The following is a 27,785-nucleotide window of genomic DNA, read 5'->3' as shown; positions in this document are numbered from 1 at the left end:
GCACGCTGCCGCCAGGCGGCGCTGCGGGACACTGGCCTCCTCCAGACGCCGGGGAGGGGGCGGGGCCAAAGGAGGCGGGGCCAGAAGGGAGGGTCTAAGCGTCTGGAGGGGGCGGGGTCAGAGGGGGTGGGGCACCCCGCGCCTCAAGGAGCCACGGGGCGAGGCCAGCTGGGACGGGGCGGGGCCTATGGGGGTGGGGTCAGCGCGGGGGTCATCGGGGAGGGGCGGGGCCAATCGGCAAGGGGCGGGGTCCGAGCAGGGAGGGGCCAGCGGGGAGGAGCAACTGGTGGCTGGGGGCGTCGGGGGAGGGACGTCAGGGAAGGGGCGGTGACAGCGGGCAGGGGGCGGGGCCATAATGGAAGGGGCAATCGGGGAAGGAAAGCGGGACTAACTGGGATGGGGCGGGGCTATCAGAGAGTGGGCAGGGCCAGCGAAGAGGGCGTGGCCGGTGGGCGGGGTAGACGAGTGGGCGGGGCAGTGGGGATGTGGCCAACGAGGAGGGGCTGGTCAGCGGGATGGGGCGGGGCCAGCAGGAGGGGGCGGGGCCAGCGGGCTCGCGCCGCTGCGCCAGGGGAGCTCGAGCCGGTCTGCTGAGCTTTTACCTCTGTGTTCAGAGGCCCCGTCGCGCACCCTTCACTCGCTGCGGGTGTCACAATCCCTCCTCCTTCAAGGAGCCTCGTTCCCCGCAGGCGGCAGCGCCATCCCTCAAAGCCGTGGCGGGCTTTCGATGCTCCGAAGGCGTGCTGATACCGAAAACCCCGGCAAATCGACTCTCTAGAGACTCGTTTTGGAGTTTTAGGAAGCAGCATCCCTCATCAGGGCTGGGCAACACGAGGGAACGATCTCCATCCATCGCGTGCAGCCAGACAAGAGCAGGGGCAGGATGGATTTCCCACTCACATGCACAGGGATAAATTCTCCCAGAAATCTTAAGCATATTCTATTACTTTCCAAGGACTGATCTTAGTGTTACGAACTTCACAGCAGTTAAATCCGTTGCTGCTTTGGAGCTGGCTCCAGCTCTGCCTGACCCTGCACTGGAGATGGGAAAGGCTGCAAACAGAGGGGAACGCAGCAGACACAGCTGCTCAGCACAGATCACACTGTGCACAAGGTGTCATCGTCTCCAAAAAATGAACAGCGTCTGGAAAAACACTGACAGAAATCATGCTGTCAGAGAGACATTCTAACTTTCAAAAAAAACACAGTGACTTAGACGGAACAACTCTACTTTAGCCTAAATGAAAGATATTCCGCTTTTTGCAATAGTAACTACTTCTTGTATCGGTGTGTTCGGCTGCCTGGCAGGGAGGATCACAGACATGCTGTGCTAAGCAGCCTGGTCCAGTCAGAGTTGTCCCTGACCGTGGCAGGGGGGTTGGAACTGGATGGTCTCAAGGACACAAGGGAAAGGCAGGAAGATGTGCCAGGGGAGGTTTAGGTTAGATATTAGGAAAATGTTCTTCACCCAGAGGGTAGTGGAGCACTGGAACAGCTGCTCAGGAAGGCAGTCATGGTGCCAAGCCTGACAGTATTCCAGAAGCATTTGGCCAATGCCCTCAAACACACGATGTGAGTGTTGGGGTTCTCCTATGCAGGGACAGGAGCTGGACTCCGTCATCCCTGTGGATCCTTTCCAACTCAGGACATTCTGTGATTCTATGATGTTTAAGGTCCCTTCCAACCCAAACCATTCTATGATCCTATCATTCTATGAATCATGGGCCCAGTGACTGGTGGAAAGGGTCTCTGGTGCCTGGGTCCCTGCCATGGCAGGGCCATGGGCAGGCTGTACCTCACTGCCAGCTTCCCTTCACCAGCACTGACCTTCCTGCCACCCTTCCTCCCCAAACGATTAAAGCCAAGCACCAAATAGCTACTGCCTGGGTATGAAAACCACAACTTGTGTTAAAATTTGTTACAATTCTGAAATTACTCCAAATTTGTTTCAAGGCTGTGCAATTTACGTAAGGGTAGTCTTCAGTCTAAGTCCCTAAGTAGCAAAGATGTAGCAACAGTCATCAAGAATGCTAATGTCAAGCAGTTACACTGAATTGGTGTCATTAGGAGCTAAAGGATGTAATTAAACCTGGCATAAAAAAATAAATGTGTTGATACTGGCAAGGGCTAGTAACAGACAGAGTTTTCCACTGTGGAAGCACGTCTGCAGAGCAGCAGGATAGCTGGCTCCTCTTCGTTTCGTACCTGACACTGGCTTCTCTGCTCACCCGGGCTCTCATCCAGAAAACCAGGTGTGCAAGTACAGTAGCTGTTCATAACCTTCCTTATGTTATTTGAGACATTAAGAATTTCTGCAAGCCAATCATCCTGCTTCCTCATTTTTTAAAACTAGTTAAATACAAGTTATTTTTTAGTGCACGAGTCTGATTGTCATCAACATACCTCCGTGTATAAAACAGTTTATAGCCTTGCAGTGAAAGGTCCTGAGAAAACACAAAGATGCTATTTTTATTATTTATATCATTACAGCTCAACTGTACCATTTCTTCTATTAACTTTTTATTCTGTGGCTTGAGGAATCATATGCAGTCAATAATCATATCACATAATTGTTTTGCTTTAAACAGTAAAAAAAAACCATAACAAGTTCACATTATAGAGTTTAAAATCATTTTTACTCTACGAGGAGATAAATTCAAAAGATTTGGAGAATGAAAGACAGAAACAAAACCTATTCTGTCACTCTGAGGAAGTCTTGAACAATAAGGGTAAAATCCTATTTGATACTGCACATTCCTTATTATATAACTCTCTGCTTTAAATTGCCACTTTCTTATCTCTAAATTTTCTTTTGTACAACTACTTGTAACTTGTTAATCAGTTTACTCTTCAGAAAAAAATGTTGGTAGGATAAAATGGTCTCCCCTTCCACTTGTTCATTGTTGCTCTGGAAGCACAATGCAGATAACAACCATCTGGGACCTGTAACACACTGAAGACTACAGGAAGACCATGGTTGTATCCCTCTGCTTTTTGGTAATCCCTGTTCAATAGAGTAACAGTGCAAAGCTTTACCCCTCAGTGGAAATCAAAAGACATAACAAAGCTGCTGGAAACTTCACCCGAGGTTTCATCTGGCATCTTTACAGCCCCTGGACAAAAGCAAAAAGAGTAACAACAATGGCATAGATTTGGGGTTAATTAAAAAGTTCAGTCTTCAAGCTTATTTTTGATTCATGCTGACACAGCTGGCTCACAACTGTAATATCATTTCTGTCTTTACTACAGTACATTTACTTGATTCTGGGAGAGGGTAAAAAACCCTGGGTCCACTCAAACTTCATGGACTGAGCCAATGGCCAGCTGGGGGGTTACTCACAGCTGCCAAACACAGCTCTGTCAGCAGCCTCTGGGGGACCTAAAGGCTCAGTGCAATCCCTCAGCTATTGTTCTGTCAATGCCAAAAGACAAAGGCCTTGCAACCCAGAAGCACTTTGGGAAGGGTTTGGCTGAAGGCCAGTGGCTTTTGGTGTGTCATAACATCAAGCATGTTTGTAGTACCAAGAAGAGACAGGTAACAAAAGCGAAAAACTGTCCAAGAATAATTACAAAGTATAAGACTTCATAAAGCCCTTTGGCTTTCAGGAAAACTGTGGGTGTTATGTTATAATGTTCAGAAGAAAAAGGAAGGATGCTCTCAGAGGCAACAAAAACCTTTTTAAGTGCTCTTATGCCATAGTATGTGACCCAATCATAATGGGTAGGTGACAAACCATGACAGGTTATGGTCCTCATGAAAGCAAGACTACCTCAAAAGCGAAACTGGCTTAAAAACTCCTGCCCCTCCCTTTGCCATTCTTATCCATTTCTCACTGCTTATCCTCTAGGTAGACAACTGTAGCAGCACCGTACAAGGCTCTGAACATGAGATCACTGAAGTAATACAAATTGCAGGATCAGTATTGCTGAAAGATTATGTTTTATTCACAGTATTTCAGTGATCTGTCTTAAAGTACAGCTTCTCGTACATATTCCTGTGCACACTGTGGTGAAATAATTCTGAATCGACCACCACCAGCATTGTGGCTAATCCATTGTCCACTGCTGCATAGGTTGGATTGAGAAACCCTACAATGCCATCCAATTTGGTGTATCTTCTTAGAAATGCGCCTTTGCTACTGAGCTGTCTGCCCAGTGGCAGTTACCTTGCAAACTCAATCAAGGAAAAAAAAATTGCATTAATACTGTACTTTGCAAGTCAATGATAGAATTATACAATACATTCCAGAAAATGGAGGAAGGGATCCACAGAAAAGAGCTACTAAGAACAAGTAATTCGTATTACTGTTATCTTGTCCTACCCTCAGATTTTCCTGATGTATGATTTTCCTGATGTACTGGTTCAAGTTCAGCTGACACATTAGATCTGAAACATTTTAACGGTGTAATAGAGATATGGTATTCTATCACAATGTTCTAGTCCATTTCATTATAGCAAGGCAACTAATCTAGGGCATAGTCTGTCTTTAAACAGACATTAACAATAGCTCCATTGAATAAAAGAATATGTGAATTTTGTTTGCTTATTTTCTCAAAATATACTTGCTTGCAGTTTTCACTTTCACAATACATAACAAGCAAAAAATCTGCCAGCTAAACCAGATTTTTTTTTTCCCCAGACAGGTGTTCAAGTAATTAATATGCTACAGTGAAACAAAATAACAAGATGCCACAGAAGCAGAAAGGAGACAAGGCCTCCTGTAAGGAGGGGAGCGGGTAGCCATCAAAACAATACCCCAGAACACTCTAAAAAGCTAGATGTAGTGATAGTCAAAATGGAAAAGAAAAAAAATATCCCTTAAAGTAGGGATATTTATATCCCTTAAAGGAGATATCAACCTCTCTACACACTTATACGTGGCTGCTGGTAATTCTTCTCACTAAAGAGCAAGAATTCCAAGCTAATAAGTTCAATGTGTCTGGACACAAGGAAAACCACATAGCACATTGGTCAATGAGTTTCAGAAAAAAAGGCTTGTGACATGGAGCAAGTCATATTTATTTTGGTGATTAAGTTAGGTAATTAAACAGAACCTGGCTTAGCAGTTTTACAAAACAGATTTCTATCAACTTTTTCCATTGTCATGCCCAGAATCACACCAGATAAGTCACTCCACGGCTATGTGCTCCCATCTTCAGCACTTGCTAAAACAAACATATGTGACAACAATTTAGTACACCTGAAAAAAAGATGTGTACAGAGGCTACGGCACTAAGTCTCAAAGAGCATCTCTGACCACTTCAAACAACAATTCTCTTTTTAGGAATATGAAAAAAATCTGTTTCTTCTTCTTTAAATATGAAAAAATATTCAAAGATGTCTTCTTGATCAAAACCTAAACAATGTGAAGTCCAATAATAATCTGCCCTCCAACTCCCCCTATATATAAAGATATAGATATACTTATGCATAGGAGTGTTTGTTTCCTATATCACTTACTTTCTCTCTCAGTGACTCCAGATTCTAAATCTTCCCCTACTCTTCTCATCATAACCAGGCACATTTGTCAGCAACCTTGCTGGCCTAACCGCTAGTATAGATCAGCTAAGAGATATTAAAAAGTTTAAAGAAAAACTAATTCAAGAGAGCACAGGAAGAAAAGGGAAAATAGTGCAAAAGTGTTATCTTCAATGCTTTCACTGATGTTTTACCCTGTGAACAAGAGATGAGCTGCTCAGAGATCATCACACATCCATAATACCTGCTCATCAACACATTCCAAAATATGTACTTGGTTACATGAAACTAGGGTTACACTACTTGATCTACCTAAATGCAATGAGTAAACTTGAGATATGTCAGTTTTTTGCCTGAATGGGATATAGTAGGAAGCATTGTCATTCATTAAACATAGTTTGGGTTTGTTTTTTTTTTTTAATGGCAGTGCAAGGACAAATATTCATTAGCTCTCCCATGACTGTCTTCTTGTTTGGAATGTGTAAGCCATGACAGATGAGTGATTACACAGGAGTCTTACTCTTCTAAGTACTCATTAAGCAGCCAGGTCTCTTCTTATCTCCCTATCTTACACACGTTTTTGAGAAGAGGAATCATAATCATCTTCTTCTCTTACCTATCTGTAATGTGTTTGAGTATTTACATCATAACACCTTTGTAATCACATTTAGCAGTTTTAATTTGTTACACTGTTCTGGCTTTTTTTATAATATACCTCAAAGTTATTCTAGAAATCAACATGCAAGGTGAAGAAAAATAAATCTAGGTTGAATTGGTTTGTTCTCCTGGCAAAATAAAACCTATTTTAAGTGAAGAAAACACCCAAAGGAGTATTTTCTTCATATAGATTACTTTCTCTGTGCTCATTTTTTATCACCCTACAGCTAACAAAAAAAAAATGCTCCCAAAGTGATGAGTCAGATTTTTGGCTTATACTGTTCCTCAGAATTTTTGCAAATCATTTTTCAAAAGTTTTCAGACAGAGCTCTTCAACAGAATGATGGTACCACAATAAAAGAGGTAAACTTGCATTGTTAGAGCAGATTACCATCAGCACTCTGCATTTGCAAAAAAGCTTTGTTAAAAGGAAAAATAATTTAATCGTAATGTCAGAACAAAGATTTATCTAAAATACCATATAATGAAATAAGGGTAACCGTTTGCTTTATTAATTACTGAGATAATTAAGAAGCAACCAAGTCTCAAAACCATGTTGTACATCCACACAATTCTTAAAGACTTCTCTACCCAAAGAACTTGGCTAGAATAGTTCTTACAAAATAAGATAGCTATTCTTGACCATCATTCTCTGTGCAGATGTTAATTATAGACTATTTTTATTATTCTAAAAAGGAGTCTCTATGGAAAGTTCTCCAAGAATAACTGTTAAACTGAGTACCACAAACAAATTGCTCCATGTTGGGCTTTATGCATTGTTTCATTAAAATATTTTCACTACTTTGAACTTGAAAAGATTAAAAATATGGATAGCAGTCTTGTACTCTTTTGAGAAAGTTCTTACATTATTTTTAAGAATACCATATTTCAGCAAAGTACATACAGAAGAAGTATATACATTATATGAACTTTATGTGTTACAACCAGTTTTCCAATAATTCTGTAAATGCATTTGGAATACTCACACTTAGTTGCTGGTGTTTCCTGCAATTGTATAAAGCAAGCAGAGAAAGTATGATCTAGTTGTTACTGAAATATAATAGAAGAGAGGAATATAAAGAAACTGTGAACATACTGTGAAACCATGCTAGAAAGTCAGAGAAATGTTGGGGAGACAGCCTTGTACGCTGAATATTTGCTTTGCTTGCAAGAGAAACAAAGCAGTGAAAGGGAAAAAAAAGGGAACTTTACTCTGACCTCATGCTTATATAAACTCCATACATTCAAGTCGATTTGCTGTGGTATGAGAGTCATGTTAATTAAATCCAAATTAAACCCTATACATGAGTCTATGTATTTGGGCAATTATATATGAATGTTTAGTATGCTTTCGTCCTTTGGTGGAAAGCTATTGTACAAGTACTTCATTCCACCGTCTAATGGGATACCTTCTCCTCTTAATCCCCCTCATCAATCCATTGTCATATCAGCTACAGTAGTCATCCTATAAGCTATCACTTAATTTTTATATCCATACTGCCATTTCTTAACATCCCCCTTCTCTATAACTTTCCTGCCAGGCTCCTCCTGTATATTTAGACTTTATATCAACATGGTGTTTCTATCACTATGTGGCTTTAATCAATAAAGCAACCCTACTGAAACTAGTGAAACTCAGTGTGTGCTTTAAGTTATGTTGTGGCTGGCTACGCAGAGTGCTTTTCTGTTGCCTGTGGAATAGTTCTGATTTTGTTACATGCATGTCACCATTATACTGGTTGTTTATATGTATGCACATATTTTTTTCCAGAAATATTGTGTTCTATATATATTTTTGCATGTGAAAAAATAGCTAAGAAGATTTTAGCATGAAGTGCATCATGGTGTCCTACTTCTTTGGTCTCCATTAAAACAGCTGTTCATGATTTTATTTCTAAATAATCTCTGCTCATTTAGCTGTAGTCTAACAAAATATAGCCACTGTTGCTCTTCTGGTTATGAGAGAAATGCTTATGATACTTTTCTTGGTATGGAACCATACTACATCAGTGGCAATATATTTTCAAGATGTCATCAGAAACTACTCAGATGCACCATTAACTGTCACAATGAGTAATTATCCTTGATTCATAAATTTAAAGGGCCATTACCACTCCTGTATATTTAAGCAAGAATCTCTTCTCAGGCTAGTATAAACTATTAATAAAAAAAGGCTTTGAAGGTCACAGCGTAGTCCATCTTCTGCCTTTTAATGGATATATCCTACAGGCTGTGGGAGTGTGCCTGGTCCAGCTGTACAGGCACAAGGAGTCACTTTGACTTTATTTAAAGGTTGCAACTTAAGCCAGGGCCTCCCATCACACAGCCCTCCTTCCCTCCAGAACATCCCTATTCCTCTTTCGTGATTTCACCCTGTTTGTTACTTCTGTTTTCACCCTGGGTGGAAATGTAAGAACAGAGGGTACATAACGGTAATCTCCTTCGAGAATTTTAAAGCTTTGCGTAATGAAAAGTTTATTCTGTTGCAACAAATGTCCTTGGGCTTATGAAGATCTCTCAGTGTAATAAATAAATTATTTAATAGGAGCTAATTGCTGCTGAATGCAATACACTACAGCCCTGGGGAAACGCAGCGGCATAGCTCTGGCCCCTGGGCGAGGAGAAGAGTGGGAATGGAGGATGGAGAGTGAAGTATGGAGAGTGAGAGATGGAGGATGAGGGATGGAGGATGCTCCGGGAGCGGGCTGTCCAGCCCTGCAGCACCCTCCACTCCCTGCGCCCGGAGACGCCTCCTGTGATGGTGCAAAGTTTCGGAGCCGTGGTCGCTGCGCCCCGGTGTCGCACCTGCTCCCGGGCCGCCGTGCAGGCGCCGCCCCGGACCCCGTCGCCCCGGGCCGCCCCCTGGCCGCGCCCCACGCCCCGGCGGCGGCGCCCAGCGCTTTATTCGCCTCTGCCGCCCGCGGGGAGCGGCTGTGGCCGGGAAGATGGCGAGCCGCAGCCTCCGCCTGCTGCTCCTCGGGTACTTGGGGGTCCTCAGCTGTAAGTGGCCGCGTCCCTGCTCCCTCGGGCAGCGCGAGGGGGACGGGCCCCCCGGGACCTGTCTCTGCAGGGCAGAGCTCGGTTATGGGGTGCCCCGTCGCCGCACACGCCCTGCCTTAATGCCACGCCGGGAGCCAGGAAGCCGCGGGCGGGATGCCTCCTTCTCCCTCTCCTTCGCTCCGGGAGCCGCGGTCGGGATGTCTTCTTCTTCTCCTCCTTCCTCCCTCACTCCATAAGCCGCGGGCGGGATGTCTTCGTCTCCCCCTTCCTCTCTCCCTCGCTCGCTCCGAGAGCCGCGGGCGGGATGTCTTCTTCTCCCTCTCCCCCTCCCTCGCTGTCGTCTTCTTCTTCTTCGATCTCTTCTACTTCTTCTCCCTCTCCCTCGCTCTCATCCTCTTCTCCCTCTCCCCTCCCCTTCCCTCACTCTCTTCTTCTTCTCCCTCTCCCTCGCTCGCTCCGGGAGCCGCGGGCGGGATGCCTTCTTCCCCCCCTCCCTCGCTCCGGGATAGCGAGGAGCCAAGTTGTGTCTCCAACAGCGATCTAAAAGCGAACGCGTCCCTCGCCACAGGCGGGGGAGTGCGCGCTGATTGTTTCCGTGTGTTTCTTGTTTTCAGGCAGATGTAAACCTGTTCAAGCTGGGTCTGTTTCGGCGCAAGCCGCTGACTTTCGACGGTGGTGCAAACTTTAGGATGCGGGCTGTGTAGTTTGCTTTTCTGCTGGTCTTTGCAAGATGAATGAGCAAGTGACGGGAGCGTGCGTTCTGTTGCCAGCACCGAGTGCAGCAGCTCTGGAACGACCTAAGTTTCCAACGTTTTTGTAGTCCCACCCATGAAAAAACAAAACTGGGGGGAGGAAAGGAGGTATCAAAATAAATTGGCAAAAGCTGTCCCATCCCTTTGGGAACTGGGGCTGTTTAGCCTTGAGAAGAGGAGGCTGAGGGGAGACCTTATTACTCTCTACAACTACCTGAAAGGAGGTTGGAGGGAGGAGCGAGCTGGCCTCTTCTCCCAAGTGGCAGGGGACAGGACAAGGGGGAATGGCCTCAAGCTGTGCCAGGGGAGGTTCAGGCTGGATGTCAGGAAGAAATTTTCCACAGAAAAGGTCATTGAGCACTGGCAGACGCTTCCCAAGGAGGTGGTTAAGCCTCCATCCCTGGAAGTATTTAAAAGATGGGTAGCCAAGGTGCTCAGGGACATGGCTTAGTGGCAGACAGGAATGGTTGGACAAGACCAAGAGGTCTTTTCCATCCTGGTGAATCTATGATCCAGGAAGCACGTGGACACAAGAAAAAAAAAAAAAAAAGAGATTATGGGGCCACATACCTGTGAAGAAGCAGTGAATTCATAGTGTTAACAGTGGAGTTACATGATAAGGCTGCCGCTTTCTGATCATATCTTACTGTGCTCTTGCTGTATGCTTCTTGTGTCTTGCTGGTATTTTAGGGAAAGAGGTTGTACATGGAAATAATGTTTTGAAAATAATTATGCAGCACAATCTTGCAATGCAGTGACCAGACTGGGATAGGTTCTCAGTGGATTGGAATGTGGGACATCCAAAGTGCTGATGCTGGATATTTTTGGTGGTTTACCTTTAATTCTTCCTCACGTAACAGAAACTTGTGAGTGTGGAAACTTCTCTTTTTCAGAGGAGGGATAAGGTCTCTCAAGGAGAGACTTGAAGTGATGCATACCTCTTAAGTCTTTGGGTTGGTGGTGGTTTTTCTTTTCCTCTCTCTTTGCTTTTACAAGACCTTATGGAAATTTGGGGCTGTTAAATGGACAGCTAGAGCAGGCTTTCACTTTAATATAATAAATAATAATAAAAATTATTTTCTTTTGATCTTTTCTTCTTAATTTGTTGCTAATTGCATGGGTATCAACATATATGCGAGATGATGAGGCAGGCTGTGTTTTTTCCAGTGAGGAAATGATAGAATCATAGAATAGTTTGGGTTGGAAGGGACCTTAATGATCATCTAGTTTCAGCCCTATTGCCATGGGCAGAGACATGTCCTGCTAGACCCCATCTTGCTAGGCCCCCATCCAGCCTGGCCTTGAACACCTCCAGGGATGGGACATCCACAACTTCTCTGAGCAACCTGTTCCAGCACCTCACCACTCTCATGGTGAAGAAGTTGTTCCTAATGTCTAGTCTAAATCTGCTCCTCTCCAGTTTATACCTATTGCCGCATAGTCCTATCACTACAAGCTTTTGTAAACAGTCTTTCACCAGCTTTCTTGTAGGCCGCCTTCAGGTACTGGAAGGTCGCTATAAGATCACCTCGGAGCTTTCTCTTCTCCAGGCTGAACAACCTCAACTCTCTCAGCCTTTCCTCATATGGGAAGTGCTCCAGCCCTCTGATCATCCTGGTAGCCCTCCTCTGGACCCGTTCCAACAGCTCCATATCCTTCGTATGTTGAGGATTCGAGAACTGGACACAATCCTCCAGATGAGGTCTCACAAGAGAGGAATAGAGGGGCAGAATCGCCTCCTTTGACCTGTTGGCCACGCGTCTTTTGATGCAGCCCAGGATACGGTTGGCCTTCTGGGATGTGAGCACACATTTCCAGCTTATGCTGAGCTTCTCATCAAGCAGCACCCCCAAGTCCTGCTCTGCAGGGCTGGTCTCAATCACATCATCCCCCATCCTGTATCGAAAATGGGGATTACTCCAACCCAGGTGTAGGACCTTGCATTTGGCCTTGTTGAACGTCATGAGGTTCACACAGGCCCACTTCTCCAGCCTGTCCAGATCTCTCTGGATGACATCCCGTCCTTCGACTGTGGCAACTATACCACTCAGCTTGGTGTCATCTGCAGACTTGCTGAGGGTGCACTCAATCTTGCCGTCAATGTAATTGATGAAGATATTAAACAGCACTGGTCCCAGTACGGACCCCTGAGGGGCACCACTCATCATGGATCTCCATCTGGACTTCAAGCTATTAACCACTAGTCTCTGGATATGGCTATCCAACCATTCTTATCCATCTTACCATCCATCCATCAAATCCATATCCCTCCAATTTAGAGAGAAAGATATTGTGGGGGGCTGTGTCAAAGGCTTTACAGAAGTCCAGATAGATCCCATCCGTTGGTTTCCCCATGTCCACTACTGTGGTTACCCCATCATAAAAAGCCACTAAGCTGGTCATACAGGACTTGCCCCTGGTGAAGCCATGCTGGCTGCCACTAGTCACCTCCTTGTCTTTCGTGTGCTTTAGCATAGCTTCTAGGACATTCTGTTCCATGACTGTCCCAGGCACAGAGGTGAGGCTGACAGGTCGGTAGTTCCCAGCGTTGTCTTTTCTACTCTTTTTAAGAATGGATGCAGCGTTACCCAATGTTAGAGGGTGGTTCGGAAGCAACACACTAGATCAAAGTCTGGTGTCTACATAGTTGTCAGACTTGCATTTTTTTTTTCCTCTTCCTGTCCCAATTCCCAAGAAATGCCAGATGCAGAGAAAGTTTACCAGCAAAGTCCCGATAAGAAGTCATTGCATGAAGAAAGTGACTGTAGGTAGGTGTGCAAATGCTTATTGTTTGTGTGAGACGGAGGAAGTCTAGGCAGAAATCCAGGCAATCAGGAGTCTGCTGCTGCTCCTGTGGCTGGAATATGTCCACATTAACATAAGAGTGAGTAATACTGGCATATGTCCAAGTCAGATGTATAGGCTGAGTAGTCTCTTTTGTGGGACTGGGGGCCAACTTGCCATGGAGATAGTGGGGCATGGGCAGAAACTAACGAGGAAAAGAAAGTAGTGCTTGATACCTGAAGCATGTGAACATTGTATTGTGGAGGAGGTCTAGAGAACTTGCTTGGTAGTTTAGCTGCAAAAATTAAGTGCTGTATAAGTTGGTCAAAGCACATCAGCATAGCCGAAACCAGTACTAAAGTAGATGAGATTTGGATTGCTTTTCAATGAGAACCTACTAAGAAATATTAATGACCTGCAGAAATAGTGGTTACTCTGAGATAAATCTTCCCTTTCACCTTTCATTTAGGGGAAACTAAGGAAGTTGGAGGCCTTCAATCATATGCTCTGTTAGCTTGAGCTTCTGAAAATGATGTTATCTGGGAAGTTTTAGAAGGTGCCACAGAGTAAGACTTGTGAGCTCTGTGGTGAGACAGTCAGAACATGTACAGAAGTTACTGTTACTAATCATTGTGGCTGCTTTGGAGGACATAGTACCTACTGATAAGCCGGCCTTTCCTGAAGGTTCTATATGTGGGTTTTTTTGAGTTAGTGAATATTAAACTTAAGCTGATGATGCTGGAAGCAAGTCCAGCACAATCTGTCTGTGTGAGGACAATGCAGAGGCAATAAAATAGTACTCTGGACAAGCGTTTGATGGAGTAGTTTGAGTGATATATAAGGTGAGAGTTTGTTTGTTTGTTTATTTTTGGCTTTTAAGCAAGCACTTCTTAGTGCTTAGGAACCTTCTGGCCAAATACAGTGGTTCTAGACCAAAAAAGCCTTTTATGTCTTTCCCCCTGCCAAGAAATGACAAAGCACGACTACATTGGCTGTAGGAATTTACAGTGGAAGTCTTTAAACTGTGCTTTCCCGATTATACATGATGTACAACTGATGTACTCAAAACTGAGAATATTGTCAACCCTCAGTCTTCTGTGAAGACTTCTTTTCTTTGGTTGCTGCTTTAACTTAGTAGAAAATTTAGAAATCAGAGTAAGTCCCTACTAAGTTAAAGCAGCAAACAAAGAAAAGATTTCTAAATCAGAGTCCATGTTCCGGTGAGGTGGGATTTATTAAATTTGTAAGACTCCGTGCTTCTCAGCAATATCTTTACAACATAATAATACTATAAACCAGACTACCTGTTTTCTTTAGAGGCAGGTGGGGGAAAAGGACATCAAAGGAAGGTTCTTTCTCTTGCTGTTTTAGTTGAGAAGCAGTATTTCTTTGCTACTGACTGCTAGTGGTCTACAAACCTGCACAGACTCTTAAACACTGTAATAGGCTGTGAGATGACAGTACACTTCTTAAATATAAAAAAACCAGACAAATGAAAATTAACTACAGAAAAGCAATGCTTCTTTCTAATGTTCAGCCTAACTTTTTTTTATTTATGACTGTGGTAACACTGTACAAGACGCCCAAATGCTTTTAAAATCGATGAAAATTGAGGACTTGGTTGGAAGACTTTCCTGTCCTTAAAAGGGAGACATGCTCTTCTCTGTGGCTTATGTTACAACCTTCACGTTTTCACTCTTTTGATTCGATCCTCAGGGCTCAGAAGAAATTTGGCTGTGATTTACTGGCACATCTCTCAGAAATCATGGTGTGTGCTGCATCTGAGCAAGTCATGCTATTTCCCTTAAATCTAGGCATGCTTATTGAAAAGAGCTTTCTGTTTCAGAGAAGTCTCATGCAGAAGTAATGCTGTTCTATGGTAAAAGCTTAGTGTCTTTCCTCCCCCTCTTTCCAGCAGAGAGGAGGCAGAAAGAGCTGCACCCTTCCTGGCCCTGAAGTATCCTTAGTTCAGGTTACTGGCCCCACAGCCTGCTATTGGATGTGCAAAAGAAAAGATGAGGGCGACTGTCTTCCCTTACTGCATGCAGGAGATGGGAAATGTACCTCGATATATCATGTTAAGACAATCACATTTCCTGTTTTCTTCTGTTTAAGGTGGATGAATGCAAGTGGAGGACTTGTTTTAGCTGTCACTTGGCCCGTGGGGTCCTGTTTTCTCAGCTTTAACATTGCAACAATTCTTTATTCATGTCATAGGGTGTGTGTTTCTGGTAATTGCAAGTACTGTGAGGCATCTGGCATTAATAACATGAATTAAAAACTACCACTGTGATTAGCAGATCTAATTGAGTCTGAATGAAGTCTTCTCATTGGCTTTTAAACTGAGTTACACAAAGATATTTCAGTGATTGTTTCCTGTATTATATCTATATTTCCTACTGCAGACCATTCTGGCAGCAACATGGTAGCTGCCAGGTTCTGCTGCAGAAGCTGGCTGATGACATCACAAATGAGTAGGCAAGAACTTGCAAGTGTGAAGTTTGACTTCACCTCTCCTCTTTAGCTGACTGACTAAACAAAACATATGGGGTCATCTTTCGTGTTCTAAAGCTACCAAACTTGTCTGAGTCCACTGACTAGCCTTAAATGTTATTGTGGGATTATGCAGACCCGTTTTTAAAGAAGTAAGCTAAAAATGATAGAGGAAGCTTTTGCGCTTCCTCAAAGGATGCTCCAAGGGCTTTAGCTCTTCTCAAGTGCTCGTGGGCATGAGAGAGAAGCCGTCTTCTTAAGTATAGGAGAATCTTGTACAACTGATATTAAAATAAATTCAGTTTTCTTATAATTTCACATGAGTAAATAACAGTGGTATTTCTTCACTAAAGACAGACAAGGACATGCTTGCAAATCTTCTGCAGCAGAAGTAGGCAAACTTCCCTTGTGGGATGAGGGTGTAGGTTTAGGTTTGGGTAGTCTGGGCTTTTGGAGGGGCAAGAACAACTAGTAATTCGGATCTGAAATTGGGATTAACAATTTTACATATGGTACGATCCATCAACACTCAAAATGTCATCTTTCTGTTCAAGCGCTTCTGAAGGCAAGCTGCTTATCATCTGTTTCCTGCAGCTGGCAATCCCTTTTAGGAATACTTTTCTTAAAGTAGGGCTTAGCATCGTACTTTCTCTTAGCAGTGCTGGAGGTGACTCCAGTGTAAATGCTTATGTAAAGGGAGATTATTAAGAAATGTTCACACAGCCAGAAATGTCCACATTGCAATATAAATATCTTGTATATCAAAGCAATTGAAGTACAAGGTAGTCATTTGTATTTGTCCTTGTAGACTTATTGGCCAGGGCCATATGGAATGGCTAAATTAAAGTTCCCTTGAAATCATACAATCGTATCAAACAAAAAAAATGTTAGTTAAAATAGAGTCCCTGTGGATGTACACAATGAACTATTTTACTGCTATTTTTTTCTTGTTTGGCTACTTAGGGTTTTTTTGTCACTGTGATAACTTTGTGTTGGTATTGTATGTATGTGGGAAGATAGATGATGTACAAGTAATTTCCACTTTAGTGCCTACTCTATGATGGAGCGAGCCCTTTAAAGGAAACTGAGGAAAGCACTATATGGAAGCTGAAAGGCAATTAATTTGCCAGTAATTATTCCTAGTACCCTTAGCTCACCTTCCTCCTTCTTCCTGCCCCCCCCTTCTCTCCCCTCCCCCCCACCCAGTTTTATAAAGCTACCTTTGTTACAGTTTTTCTTTTTGGCATCCGTTTTCCCATCCCCAGTACTTTTCAAAGAAATATCAGTTTTAACAAAACATTTCTGCAGAAAAGCCTGTTGTATCTTCCTCAAAGCATTTTACGTAATTGTGCTGTAGTTACACCACAGGAAACTTAAAGCAAATATTATGGTGTCTAGTAATCGAGACAAATTATTTGGTTTATTCATGAAAATATTTTGGGTTTTTTTAGGGAAATGAATATGTATACCAAAGAATGAGACAGCAAATGAGGCTGGAGGAGCATTTGGATGATTGCCAGTGCTTGAGCGCACCTGTATTTCCAAAGCCGCCTCTTTTATTCTAGAGGCCTCCAATGAGTGAGGTCACCCCTATGTTCACAGGATGTCATTGAGCACTGGAGTGCTTGCATAAAATTTCTTAAAGAAGGCAGAAGGTGAGCTTGGCAGCTGAACATCTGCTCCTGTTTACTTGTCAGTTTCTAACACACACTAGGAGGTGAAGGAGCTTTTGGAGAATGAAGAAGGGGAAAATAGCCGTTTCTGAACAACAGCAAGTTACAGGAGTGGATGTTGTTGAACCACTAGTAAGCCTGTAACCCCTCCTGGTTAACAGCTGCTAAAGTAGGCATCCAGTGTCTCTCAAAGATTATTTGTAGAGGTAAACATGATGGAGAAGTCTGGTAATAAGCCATTTTTAATGCTTGCTTTCTAGAAATTCCAAATTTAGCAGTTTTTAATAAGAGATGGGAAGATCAAACTTGCATCAAAATTGCTACAGCTTGATCCTGGCTGTTTAAAAAAGTGAGAAATGGTCAGACTTGAGCTGGAAAGAACAGACCCTACAGATATGAAGTTTCAATAAATATATTCACATATATTTTGTTTGGAGTTCTTAAGAGTTGAACACACTTTCAAACCTGTCCAAGCAACTGGATCAGACTCAAAGGGAAACAAACCATATTGTCTGAATGGAAAGCGATGCATTATAGGGCTGTTTTGATACCAGATAATGTTAACAGTAGGGGCTATATTTGCTATTCACAAACTGCTAGCATAGTACTTGGAGGTAACAATGGAACATGCATTCCTGAGAAATTACTTTTGCTCAAATTAACATAATAAAGAAACCAAATGATTGTGTATTGTATCTCAGCCTGCAAAAAGTATCTGGTATGAACTGGGAAAAATTCTTGAGGGTAGTATGCTAAGGGCTTGTGTGTGCTGTCTAGAGCTTGGTTACGTTTGGGGAAGTGTTTGTGCTTGGCATACTTGTAAACATATGATGAAATGATATGCAGAAATACAGAATTTGAATACACGCTGTGGGAGTTAGACAGCAGCTTACCACTTTATTGTATAGACGGTAGTTATCTCCAGGAGGCCCTCATTCATAACTGAAGCTTTATAGTAGCTATACTGGAAAAAAACTTAGTTAAAACGCACCATCTGGGATTATATCTGTAAAATGCACAGGTGTGTTTAGGTGCATGCTAGTATTGGTGCTCCAGTACCCTTTTGGTTTCTATTAAATGGTCTTAAAAAGTAAATATTGGTTCTCTGCCCTTTGACTAATGGGTCATCTAAACTGATTTTTTCTGCTTCTGCTCCAATATTTAAGCTAGTCAACTACAAAGATGAGAAATTCTCTCCTAAACTCCTGGCTTGTTGTTTGTAGCTCTTATTTTATGTGCCCTTGTGTGAGATTGACTGGGATTTTGGTGAACGTGGCAGGGATTTGATATAGCTTTGACATGGTTGAAACTGGTAGTGGTGAGCACTTGAAATTGAGATTCAAGCAAGCTGTCCCATGTATTTAATGATGAAGGGCTACACTTCGGTATTTGGAGAGGCTGCTTCCCTGCATAAATACAGACAACTCTGAGAGGATACAGTGGCTGAGGATGAGAACTCTGGGCTTTGGTATGCCAAGATCTGCTGGCTGGGAGCGCCTGCAGCTCTGGCTCGAGGCGTTGCACAGTGGTGTTGGCTGAGGTGTTCCGAGTTTGTGTTTTCATGCTACCTTGCTGGGTCTGATTGACTGGTGTGAAGGTATTGAGCTTGTTTGAGAGCGTGAACGTTTTTAAAAGGTAGACTGGGGAAAAATCAGGCCCTGCTTAGAATTAAGTTGTGCAGTTTAATTCTGAACAGAAATATATACTTTCTGTAATAAACGTGACATGACTGAAGACCTTTAAATGCTAATGCTGCTGAATTAAACAAATTTTAATGTAATGTCTTGCCAATTAAGATGTTAAATGTCAAGATTTGGAAAAAGGTATAAATTTCAGTAACTTCTAACAGATAAATGCATATATTTCATTGCTTGAGACTTAGAAGATTATAACTAATCAGTAACTTTCACTGCACATAATTCCACGTTGTTGCAGATATTTGCAACTCCTAACTGCAGGAATAATTAAATAGAGAAGGATTATCTCTAAAACCCAAGTAGTAGAGTATTAAAGGGAGACATCACTAGCATCTGCTTAGTGTTGTTCAGGGAAAAAAAAAAAGTGATAAATGTTGCTAGGTGGAGTTGTTTGTTTGTTGGGGTTGATTTTTGTCTCTGCTCCCCCTCCCTTTTCTTTAAAGAACAGTCATAGGGTTCTTTTTGAAAGGTGGGAAAGGCTTGTGTCTCTTTCTTTCTCCTCTAAAGTCCATGTAAAGTCCAATTAAAAGATCATTAATAGTAATGCTTAGATGTTGGAAGAGTTTATGAAGGAAAGGTCTTTATCCTTCAAGAAGCCTTAGTAGCTTTCTGTTTAAATGTCAGTAAATAATTTATATCAAAGGTAAATGTTTTATTTTTAGTCAGTATTTGAGTGTTGTTTGTATCTTGCAATGAATGCCACTGTTGCCTTCTGTTCACCAACTTAATGGTCCTCCCTGGTGTAATACGATATTCACTGATACACAAGGGTGTTGTAATTACTTGAGAGGCTCCTGAAAGGAAAAACAATATTTCAGGATTGGAACAGAACAATACAGCATCTGAAAATGTAAAAGAGGGAGGACTGGGACGGCCAGGTAGTAGTAAGGGCTCAAATTTTTTATGATGATGCTGTTGTAGTATTTGAGCAACTTGTAAGGCAAGTAAAGTCAGACACTCCAAATTCACTGGTAACATCAAAGCTGGCACCTAAGAGAGAGGATAGGGAGAAGTAAGCCTATGCATCCATAGTGGAAGTATGCTTAGACATTAAGAAGCAACCCTTTGGGCTGCATTAGTGTATGGTTTTGTTACTTGCCGTAGTCTAAGAGGCCTTCATATAATTCCATTTATAAACCTTTTTTTTTTTTCCTTCCTTTTCTAATGGCCTACATCCTGGACATCAACTAGAGCTGTTTGAATCAAGTAGTACATTTCACAAGACTTCTGTATTAGGCGTAGAAAGTAAATGTGATTCTTCTCTTCCTGCATGTTCTGTTTAAGTGTTGTTGAACTGGTGGCTCAGGGATACTTCTAGAAGTTGCTGTACTTATAGCACTCCTCTTTGGAGCCTTTCAATAATTAATATTCTAGGGCATAAAAGTGATCCGAGGAAGCTGTTTATCAACATGGGAGATCAGCAACGTATAGAGCAACACTAACTAAAACATTTTCAGCTCTACTTTTCCCCTGTCACTGTATGTTGTATTCTTATTGCATTTATATACCAATTCTATCTCTGAGTCCTCAAGACTATAACAATCCACACATAGTTGCTGTTTGCTTTCCATCAGTGATCAAATTCTTAGCCCCCTTTTTTAGGGGGAAGAAGGGAGGTAAAACAAAGGTTTTGCCCAGTTGACAAGAAGTGCCGTAACTTTTTAATGTAAGTAACTGTTGGCAGAATTTTTCTCACAAATTTTTGTGAGAAAAGAATGAAGTGATACCCCTTTAAACTTATTTAAAGTTTATTTAAAGAACCATGTAAAGAGAGAGAAAGAGGAGAGGGATGACCAGTTCTTAGATGTACCTTATTGAGTTAAAGGAAACTTAATGTCTTCTATGGAATATCAAAGCTGCACAGAAGTCTTTCTCTTCCTGTTCTAAGCTAGTCTTCAGTCCAACAAAAATAATTATGAGAATCTTATGACATTTTCATAAGAAAATATAAGAAAGATCTTCAAGTAAAATAGAACCTAAGAGAATAGAATATCCATATAGCAAAACCTACAAAACCCAAAAGGTTGCTTAACACTTCAATTTGTAAAGCTGGGAATAAGTCAGTGTTTAGGATCAGCATAGCATTTGATGAATTCTGAACACCAGTCATTTTAACTTCATCTGATTTGGTGGAGGGGTGGGGAGTGGGCACAAAATTGAACCTGGACCTTATTGTCATCTTTAACAATTGACTGTATACCTCAGTACACATTGCTCATATCCCCAAAGCAAAAGAGCAGTTTGGAGGTAGAACAGGATGTGCAATGAAGAGAGCTGCTGCTCATTACTGAGGTGATGTTCTAGCTCTGAATTCTAGCATAGATTAGATGTTACAAGCAGTTAATGAAATATTGGGAGAAGGTAAGGAGGAATTTGTCTTTCTTTTGAAGCTGAATTGGGTCACATTGCATGAATATAATAGAGAGGACAAATCATAACTAGAGAGAATATCAATCAAACGAACAGTGTAGCTTGTGTGTCCAATAGGTGCATAAAGAAGTGGACTGGAGTCCTTGGTAACCCTATTTACAGGCATAATATTTAAAATAGTATGTCCAATATAGATATGTTAGTAACTTAAACACCTTCAGTTTTGGGGTGGGACTAATCATCTGAAAGCTAGAAAAATTATCTACTGCATGATGTTGCTGTTAAGGCTGCAATTCTGCACCTATATGCTGTATTTGTAAGCCTTACACCTTTATAGAGCCCTGCTGAAATCTTGTACATAAAAATGTGGTATGAAATACGATTATTTTAGATTGTAGGTTGTGATGACTAAGAGTAGAGAGTCCGTGTTCTTTAGCTGCTTCTGCCTTCAGATGGGAAATGTGTCCTGGTTGGACCACTCATAGCTTTGCTGATGTTAGCTCTGCACCATCCAGGCTCTTTGCAAGAAGCTCAATCGTGCAGCAACAGTGGGCATAAATATGTAAATATGCTCAGATCCTCTTCTTACTAAAATATATTGTTCTGTAAATTTAGAGCTGAACTCTGAAGACACTATTTTGCATTTGTGTTCCTTGTGATCACAGCACTTATGCTGATGTGCGTCTACCTGTATAATCTGTTTGCCAGTGTAGTCCTTGGCCTGTTCTTCAGTCATCTTTCTCAAAAAGTGATCCTTAAACTGAAATTAGTTGACCTGAGTTGAAGGAGCCTGGTCACTTTCAAAGTGGTATTATTTAGTCTTATTTCTGAAGGAAACTGCAATTTAAGCAATAATGATGTCACACAAGTTTTCAGGTTTTGGCTTCTCAATACAAGGAGGACATTGAGTTGCTGGTGCTTGTCCAAAGGGGGACAATGAAGCTGATAAATTGTCTGTAGAACAGCTCTTATGAAGGCCAGCTGAGGCTGTTTAGCCTGGAGAAGAGGAGACTGAGAGGAATCATCATTGCTCTCTACAACTACCTGAAAGGAGGTTGTAGTGAGGTGGGTGTTGGTCTCTTCTCCCAAGTAACAAGTGATAGGATAAGAAATGGCTTCCAGTTGTGCCAGGGGAAGTTTTAATTGGATGTTAGGAAAAATTTCTTTACTGAAACAGTGGTCAAGCATTGGAAGAGGCTGCCCAGGGAAGCAGCGGAGTTACCATCACTGGAAGTGTTCAAAAAGCATGTTGATGTGGCACTTCAGGACATGGTTTAGTAGTGGTGGTGGTGGGCTGATGGTTTGATTCAATGGTCTTGGAGATCTTTTCCAAACTCAATGGTTCTATGATTCTATTATTCTAAGTTTCTACAGCATTAATATCTCATGAGCAGTTGGTTATAAGGGGGATGCTGGCAGAAGCAGGCAAAGCAGATGACAAACCAGTAGTATAAACCAACTTATATGCATATCTGGAAGTCGTGGTTTAGTGAAATGCAGTGATCTATTGACTCTGACAAGTATTCTAGAAATGTAATGTGTTTTTTTGACGATACTGTGCCGTGCAATATTTCAGAATGTTTTTATAGCCATTTTAACCACCAGGCTTTTAAGCAATAACTTGTGCTTGAAAAGGTAATGACCCAGGGGGCTTAATCCTTAATCGGTTATGGTTTATTCTGAAAAACAAAACCAACAAACATAATGGCTTTAAAAGAAAAATTGAAAAAAATGCCAGTTCTACACATTCCTGATACTGTTTCTGTCTCTGAACTGTGACTAGATTGACTATTTAATTCTGACAAGATTTTGCCTTCAGTCCTGGGTTATTTTTTTGCTGTAGTTTTATGGCATTATGGAACTGATGATATCATTTTTCTGTTTTATTTTTTTGTGAAAGTGAAACAGCTGGTACCTTCTTAATTTCAGTACCTGCAGACAAGATCATCGAATCCTTTTACATAAGGAAGCAAATCAGTAAATGCTGTCTCACATCCTAAGCTTTCCCTTGTGACACAAAACAGCAGAGTGTTTCATTAGCAAACCTTACCCAAATATTCTTGAGGATGTGGCTCCTAATGCATCTCTTCCGTTGAAGAGCTGTGATGATCACCATGTTAACATTTATGGTTGATATAAAATAAATAAACAAAGCACGGAGTTTATTCCTGTTTCCTGTGTAACTTTCCAGTGTTGTGCTTCTAACATTTCCTAATTTTTTATTTTTTTCTTACCCTTTTCATCCTCTTTAAGGCAAACTTGGCACATATTATACTGTGACCTATTGTTCCTAGCTCTACCTTCCGGAGGATTTCTTCTAATCACCCTCCTCCTTTGTGCATGCAAAACATCTTCTATTTGTTCTAGCTCCTCTTGATAGTGTCAGCCTTAATTGGATTGAAGGAGTGGCTTCAGTCTTGTTGAAATGTGCCAGAGGGTGCTTCTAGTTAAAGAACTAAATTAACTATGAAAGGCCTGTAGAATTAAGGCCTGAAGACATGCATTCATACTGTAAACTACTATGTTGATTGAAAGTAATAGTCATTAAAGATGACTGTTAGCTGCGTCTGGCAGCAAGAGGCTGTTGAGCAAACTTGGCTGTGTAAGACATCGTGTGTGAATGGAAATGGGATGAGCTAATTTTACAATTGTATTGGGATTATTAGGAAGAGTTCACCAAATTTTTTGGCCTGGAAAGATGTGGTCATCAGGTTCCCAGCTCATATTAGCAAAGACTCTGTTGTGTAGTCTGGAAGAGAACGGTTATAAAGCTAAGTTCAGTGCTGTTTATCACAAATAGGGTACATTCCTAAAATTCATGGTTCAAATGAAATTTGCTCAAGTGAAAGCACCAACCCCACCCCCATCTGGAAACATCTCCTTAGAAATCCCAAATTCACGGTGTTGTACAAAGCTCTTGCTGAGTATTTGTATTTAAAGAGCATCTCACTGTTTTCAGAAAGACTCTGAATTTTGTTTTTAGTAGACATGCCAGCTAGAATGAAGTCACAGTATGTCACAAAGTCAGCAAAAATTGAGTGGGAGAAAGCCCTTGTAAAGCCCTTTAAAAAAAAAAAAAAAAAAAAGCACGTTGAGTTATTCTTACATCCATTGCATATTAATATAGAAGTATATTCTAGGTCAATATTTGCTTCAGAGAATAACTTTTCAAAAAATTAATATATTTCAGATGTGTCATCCCCTTCAGTAGGGGACATACAGTGACTGCTGACTTGGCTTTGATTATTACACTTCTGAAAATGTGACATTTAGGTGTAGTTGGTCAAATTAGCTATCCTACCTGCTAGTTAAGATCTGTTTGCAATGCAGAATTCCAGTTAACTACTCTCCTATACCTTTAAAAGTCAGAACTTAACACACAACTTCAATATAGTCAACCTCTGCAGTGAAAGTGCTTTGTAGAAATGCTTAATCAGAAAGGGGTTGAGAAGACCTGCTGGGGAACAGCTGCTGTAAACTTGAGAAGGGGTTGAGGATGCACAGGAAATCTGGTTCCAGGTTAAATTATTAAGGCCAACTAGGAGAAAAGACATTCCTTCGCTATAACAATGTATTTACTTACAAGGGTATTTAAAATTGTAGCATCTTGATGTTCTTCCTAGCATCTGGAAACATGATTCTGCAGTGTGGGAGCTCTGATTGCTGTGGTTCTGAATGAGCAGAATCTCCAGTTTCATATGGTGTTTACTGATATTGTAACTACAGCTGGTTGGCATACTTGGAAAATAAACTAGATTTGTTTCCACGCTTTCTTGGATACATAGTGTGTGTATTTAAATGACACAACTGTTTATCCCTTTCAAATTGCTTGGCTATTTCGGCAAAAGTCACTTAAATGTTGCAGGAGATTTCAGAGATCTTTAATTTGAACTGTGGGCCAGAATGATGGTTGTGTGGAGTTTGTGGGTGTGTGTATTTGTTTCTTCTAGTTCATTTGTGTTTCAGGGCCAATTTCATGGTTGATGTAAATCTGCCTACTACTGTTGACTTCAGAGGAATGTGGCAGTTTGCACTGGGTACCTAGCTTTGTTTTGTAAATTTAATAATTGCTCTAGGACAATTTCTCGACATATTTGCACAGGCAAGTGTTTTGCTGAATTGTTACATCTAGCAATGCCACTGGAAATCTTTCTTCAGATCACTGCTGTGGTGTGTGTTATGAGGTGGGTGGGACAGCAGTGCCAAGGGGCTTCTATTCCCGTAGCCTATTCTTATGATCTTTGAAACATGATGGTACTAGACACAGGTCGTCAGCATCCTGATGCATCTTAAAATAACCAACAGCTGAAGCAGCTACAGGCTTGCACGGCACTTACAAGTTGTCTTTGAGCTGCTGTTCAGTTGCTGTGGAAACCAATGTTTAGCAGAACTGGGAGAGGGCTGGAAAATAGGAGCTTTTTTGTGGCAGCCGGACTACTTTATAACCCCATCCCCCGTTTCAAAAGCTCTCTCTGAATTGCCATGGATACAAGAAGAGTAGCAGAGTTTTGACTCTTGTAAAAGTGTGAGCTATAAATATTTTTCACTTAATAGCATGTGCTTTCTGGATTGTCTCTCTGTTGGAATAAATTCTATGCTACATTGAATCTTTGTAAGACGTGAATTCAAATTGTCCCTCTCTTCTGTGTGAGTAGGAGAATGCAAAAAGAAACTTTCAAGGGAATTGAATTTACATTTTGATCATTAATTATATAAAAATTAATTACAATTCCCCTCACTCCCAGTTTTCCACATCATCTCGTGCAGGAATCTTTCAGTGTTGGGACTGCTGAAAGCACTTAGGAGGCTGTTCAGTTTATCTGGAATTGTCCTTTGGTGCTTAGTTTCTTCAGAAAGGCTGACCTAAATAATCTCTTCCTTTCTTGTACCATGCCACTTGATTTTTATTCCCTACTTTCTCCTCTACAAGAACTTCCAGTTTCGTGTTTCAAGGGCCAACTGTCCTTGTGGCTCTGCTCTGAAATGAATCAAAAATATAATCTTAAACTCTTAGGACTAGTACTGGTAACTTTAGGTAATTGGCTCTGAAAACTTTGGTTTCTCATTACTTTTTTTTTTTTTTTTTTTTTTTTGGCTTAACTGGAAAGTAAATCTTGAAAGTTAAGAATAAAGGCACCTGGTGTGCTAGCCTTTCAAATTGCACTAAACAATACAGACAAAGACGAGGATTAATTCATTCTTTCATTGCATTATGAATGAAAACCTCTTTTCTAGTCTGCCCTGTAGCTGAGGCCTTTAACACAATATCTTCTTTCTGAGATGGAGACCTCCCTCAGATCATCACATACGAGCTTTTAACACAGGTAGAAATCCTGCTCTTGGTCACTTTCTGGCAAAGCTTCTCTTCTCACTAAAATAACTTCTGGTGGGATGAAAATGCAGTTCTGCATTCTGTTGTCATATGATTTGATTACAAAGCCAGAATTACTGAAGCTGATTAAACCTGACTTTTTGTAACAGTTGGGTGTGAAGAATTTTTTGTTTTATGCTACATCTAAGTAAAATGGTACGCTTTTTTTATTAGGCTTTAGATTTCTGGGTAGGTAATAAGTAGTAAATCCAAGAAAAGTTATTTCAGTGGCTTGGCCATTCAGACTTTGTCACTCTAGCCTAAGTTTTGGGTTGGTTTGCTTGGTATCTTTTTTAGGGAGTGATGTTCTGAAACAGCCTATTACTTATGAGGTTTTCCTCTTTGGAGGAACCACCCTGAAGTAGACTTAAGGGTAAGACCTTGCATGGATGCAATAGAGGCTCTGCAGACAGGATGCCTTACAACTTGACTGCTTTGTCTTACTTGAGTCTCTGTAGATATTTTTTAATTTTTTTTTTGACTGCTGTTGCTCTTAATTTGAAGTCTTTTAATTAAGAAAAGTGAAAAGAACCTGATGACTTCCCAGCAAGACACTTGATGTGTGTGTTAGAAACCTAGCTGACGCCTTTTTAATCAGCTTCAATGTATAGCTTTGCTTGGGACAGCAAACAGAGTGCAGGATTACTCCATTGTGCGTGGCTCTGAGCCTAGGCTAGAAGACATGGAAAATAGGTTAGGGTAAATTTTTTTTGTTTTGTTAGGGTTGAGGGGGGAAGGTCAATTTTGTGTGTGTTAGATACTCAGCTAGAGATGGAATTTTAATTTTGTAATAGCTGCTCTTCCAAAAGGGAAGCCAAACCAAATATTGGACTTCGATATTTTCTTCTCCCTGCACCAGCTTTTCCCTTGCTCCAAAAATCTAGTCTATTTCTCCATGAATAGTTTGTCAGGAGTTAGGAGAGGGTTTGCATAAAAGGAGGATAGGGAAAGCTAGCAAATATCTGTGTGCACAAGTTACGGTTTATTACAAGGCTTTTAATGAGGTTACTAATAAATCTTACAGAAAGGCACCGACTACAACATAGAAGTTAAACTCACTGGCAGAGTAACACAGCTTCTATTCCTTGCACCCTTGTATTCTTTGGACCTTCTGACTATATAAAATCCTGCTTCTGCTGCTGTATCTCTGCCATTTCAAGACCAAGATTCTGCATTTCTAGTACTGTCTAAGGGTGAAAATAACGAGCCATATTTTCTTCCTGATGCTTGAAATGTTACCAGCACAGATACACTGCGACAGCTTCTTTGTAGTGCCAGGAAAGCAACACTGCATCTACTTGTATTATAAAACAATTTCCCCTATAGCTGGTATGACTGAAAACTTAACTTCCTTGTTAAAAGCAATTTCTTCAAGTTGCTAGAAAAACTATTCTCATTTGTCACTGACATAGGGATAACGTGTATATAGTGTAGGATTCCTAGGTTTTCATCCTTGATCAAAAACATCTGCAATGTCTATGTCGTAATTAGCTAGTAAAAGTGTTGAAA

General features: G+C 41.4%; 1 protein-coding gene across 1 annotated transcript in view; it reads left to right on the top strand.

Annotated features, from left to right (window-relative positions):
- The first annotated feature begins 8,979 nt into the window (after positions 1–8,979).
- JAM2 (junctional adhesion molecule 2) overlaps positions 8,980–27,785 on the top strand; it is a 38,416-nt gene continuing 19,610 nt past the window's right edge. The window contains exon 1 of the mRNA XM_054065420.1: positions 8,980–9,136. Within this exon, the coding sequence (XP_053921395.1) occupies positions 9,082–9,136 (55 nt within the window). The 5' untranslated portion in view covers positions 8,980–9,081. The remainder of the gene's footprint in view (positions 9,137–27,785) is intronic.

Source organism: Cuculus canorus, chromosome 1 (genome assembly GCF_017976375.1).
Source record: "Cuculus canorus isolate bCucCan1 chromosome 1, bCucCan1.pri, whole genome shotgun sequence".
Classification (NCBI taxonomy): domain Eukaryota; kingdom Metazoa; phylum Chordata; class Aves; order Cuculiformes; family Cuculidae; genus Cuculus; species Cuculus canorus.
The sequence above is the reverse complement of the archived record's forward strand: the minus strand, read 5'-3'. Positions and strand labels throughout refer to the sequence as shown.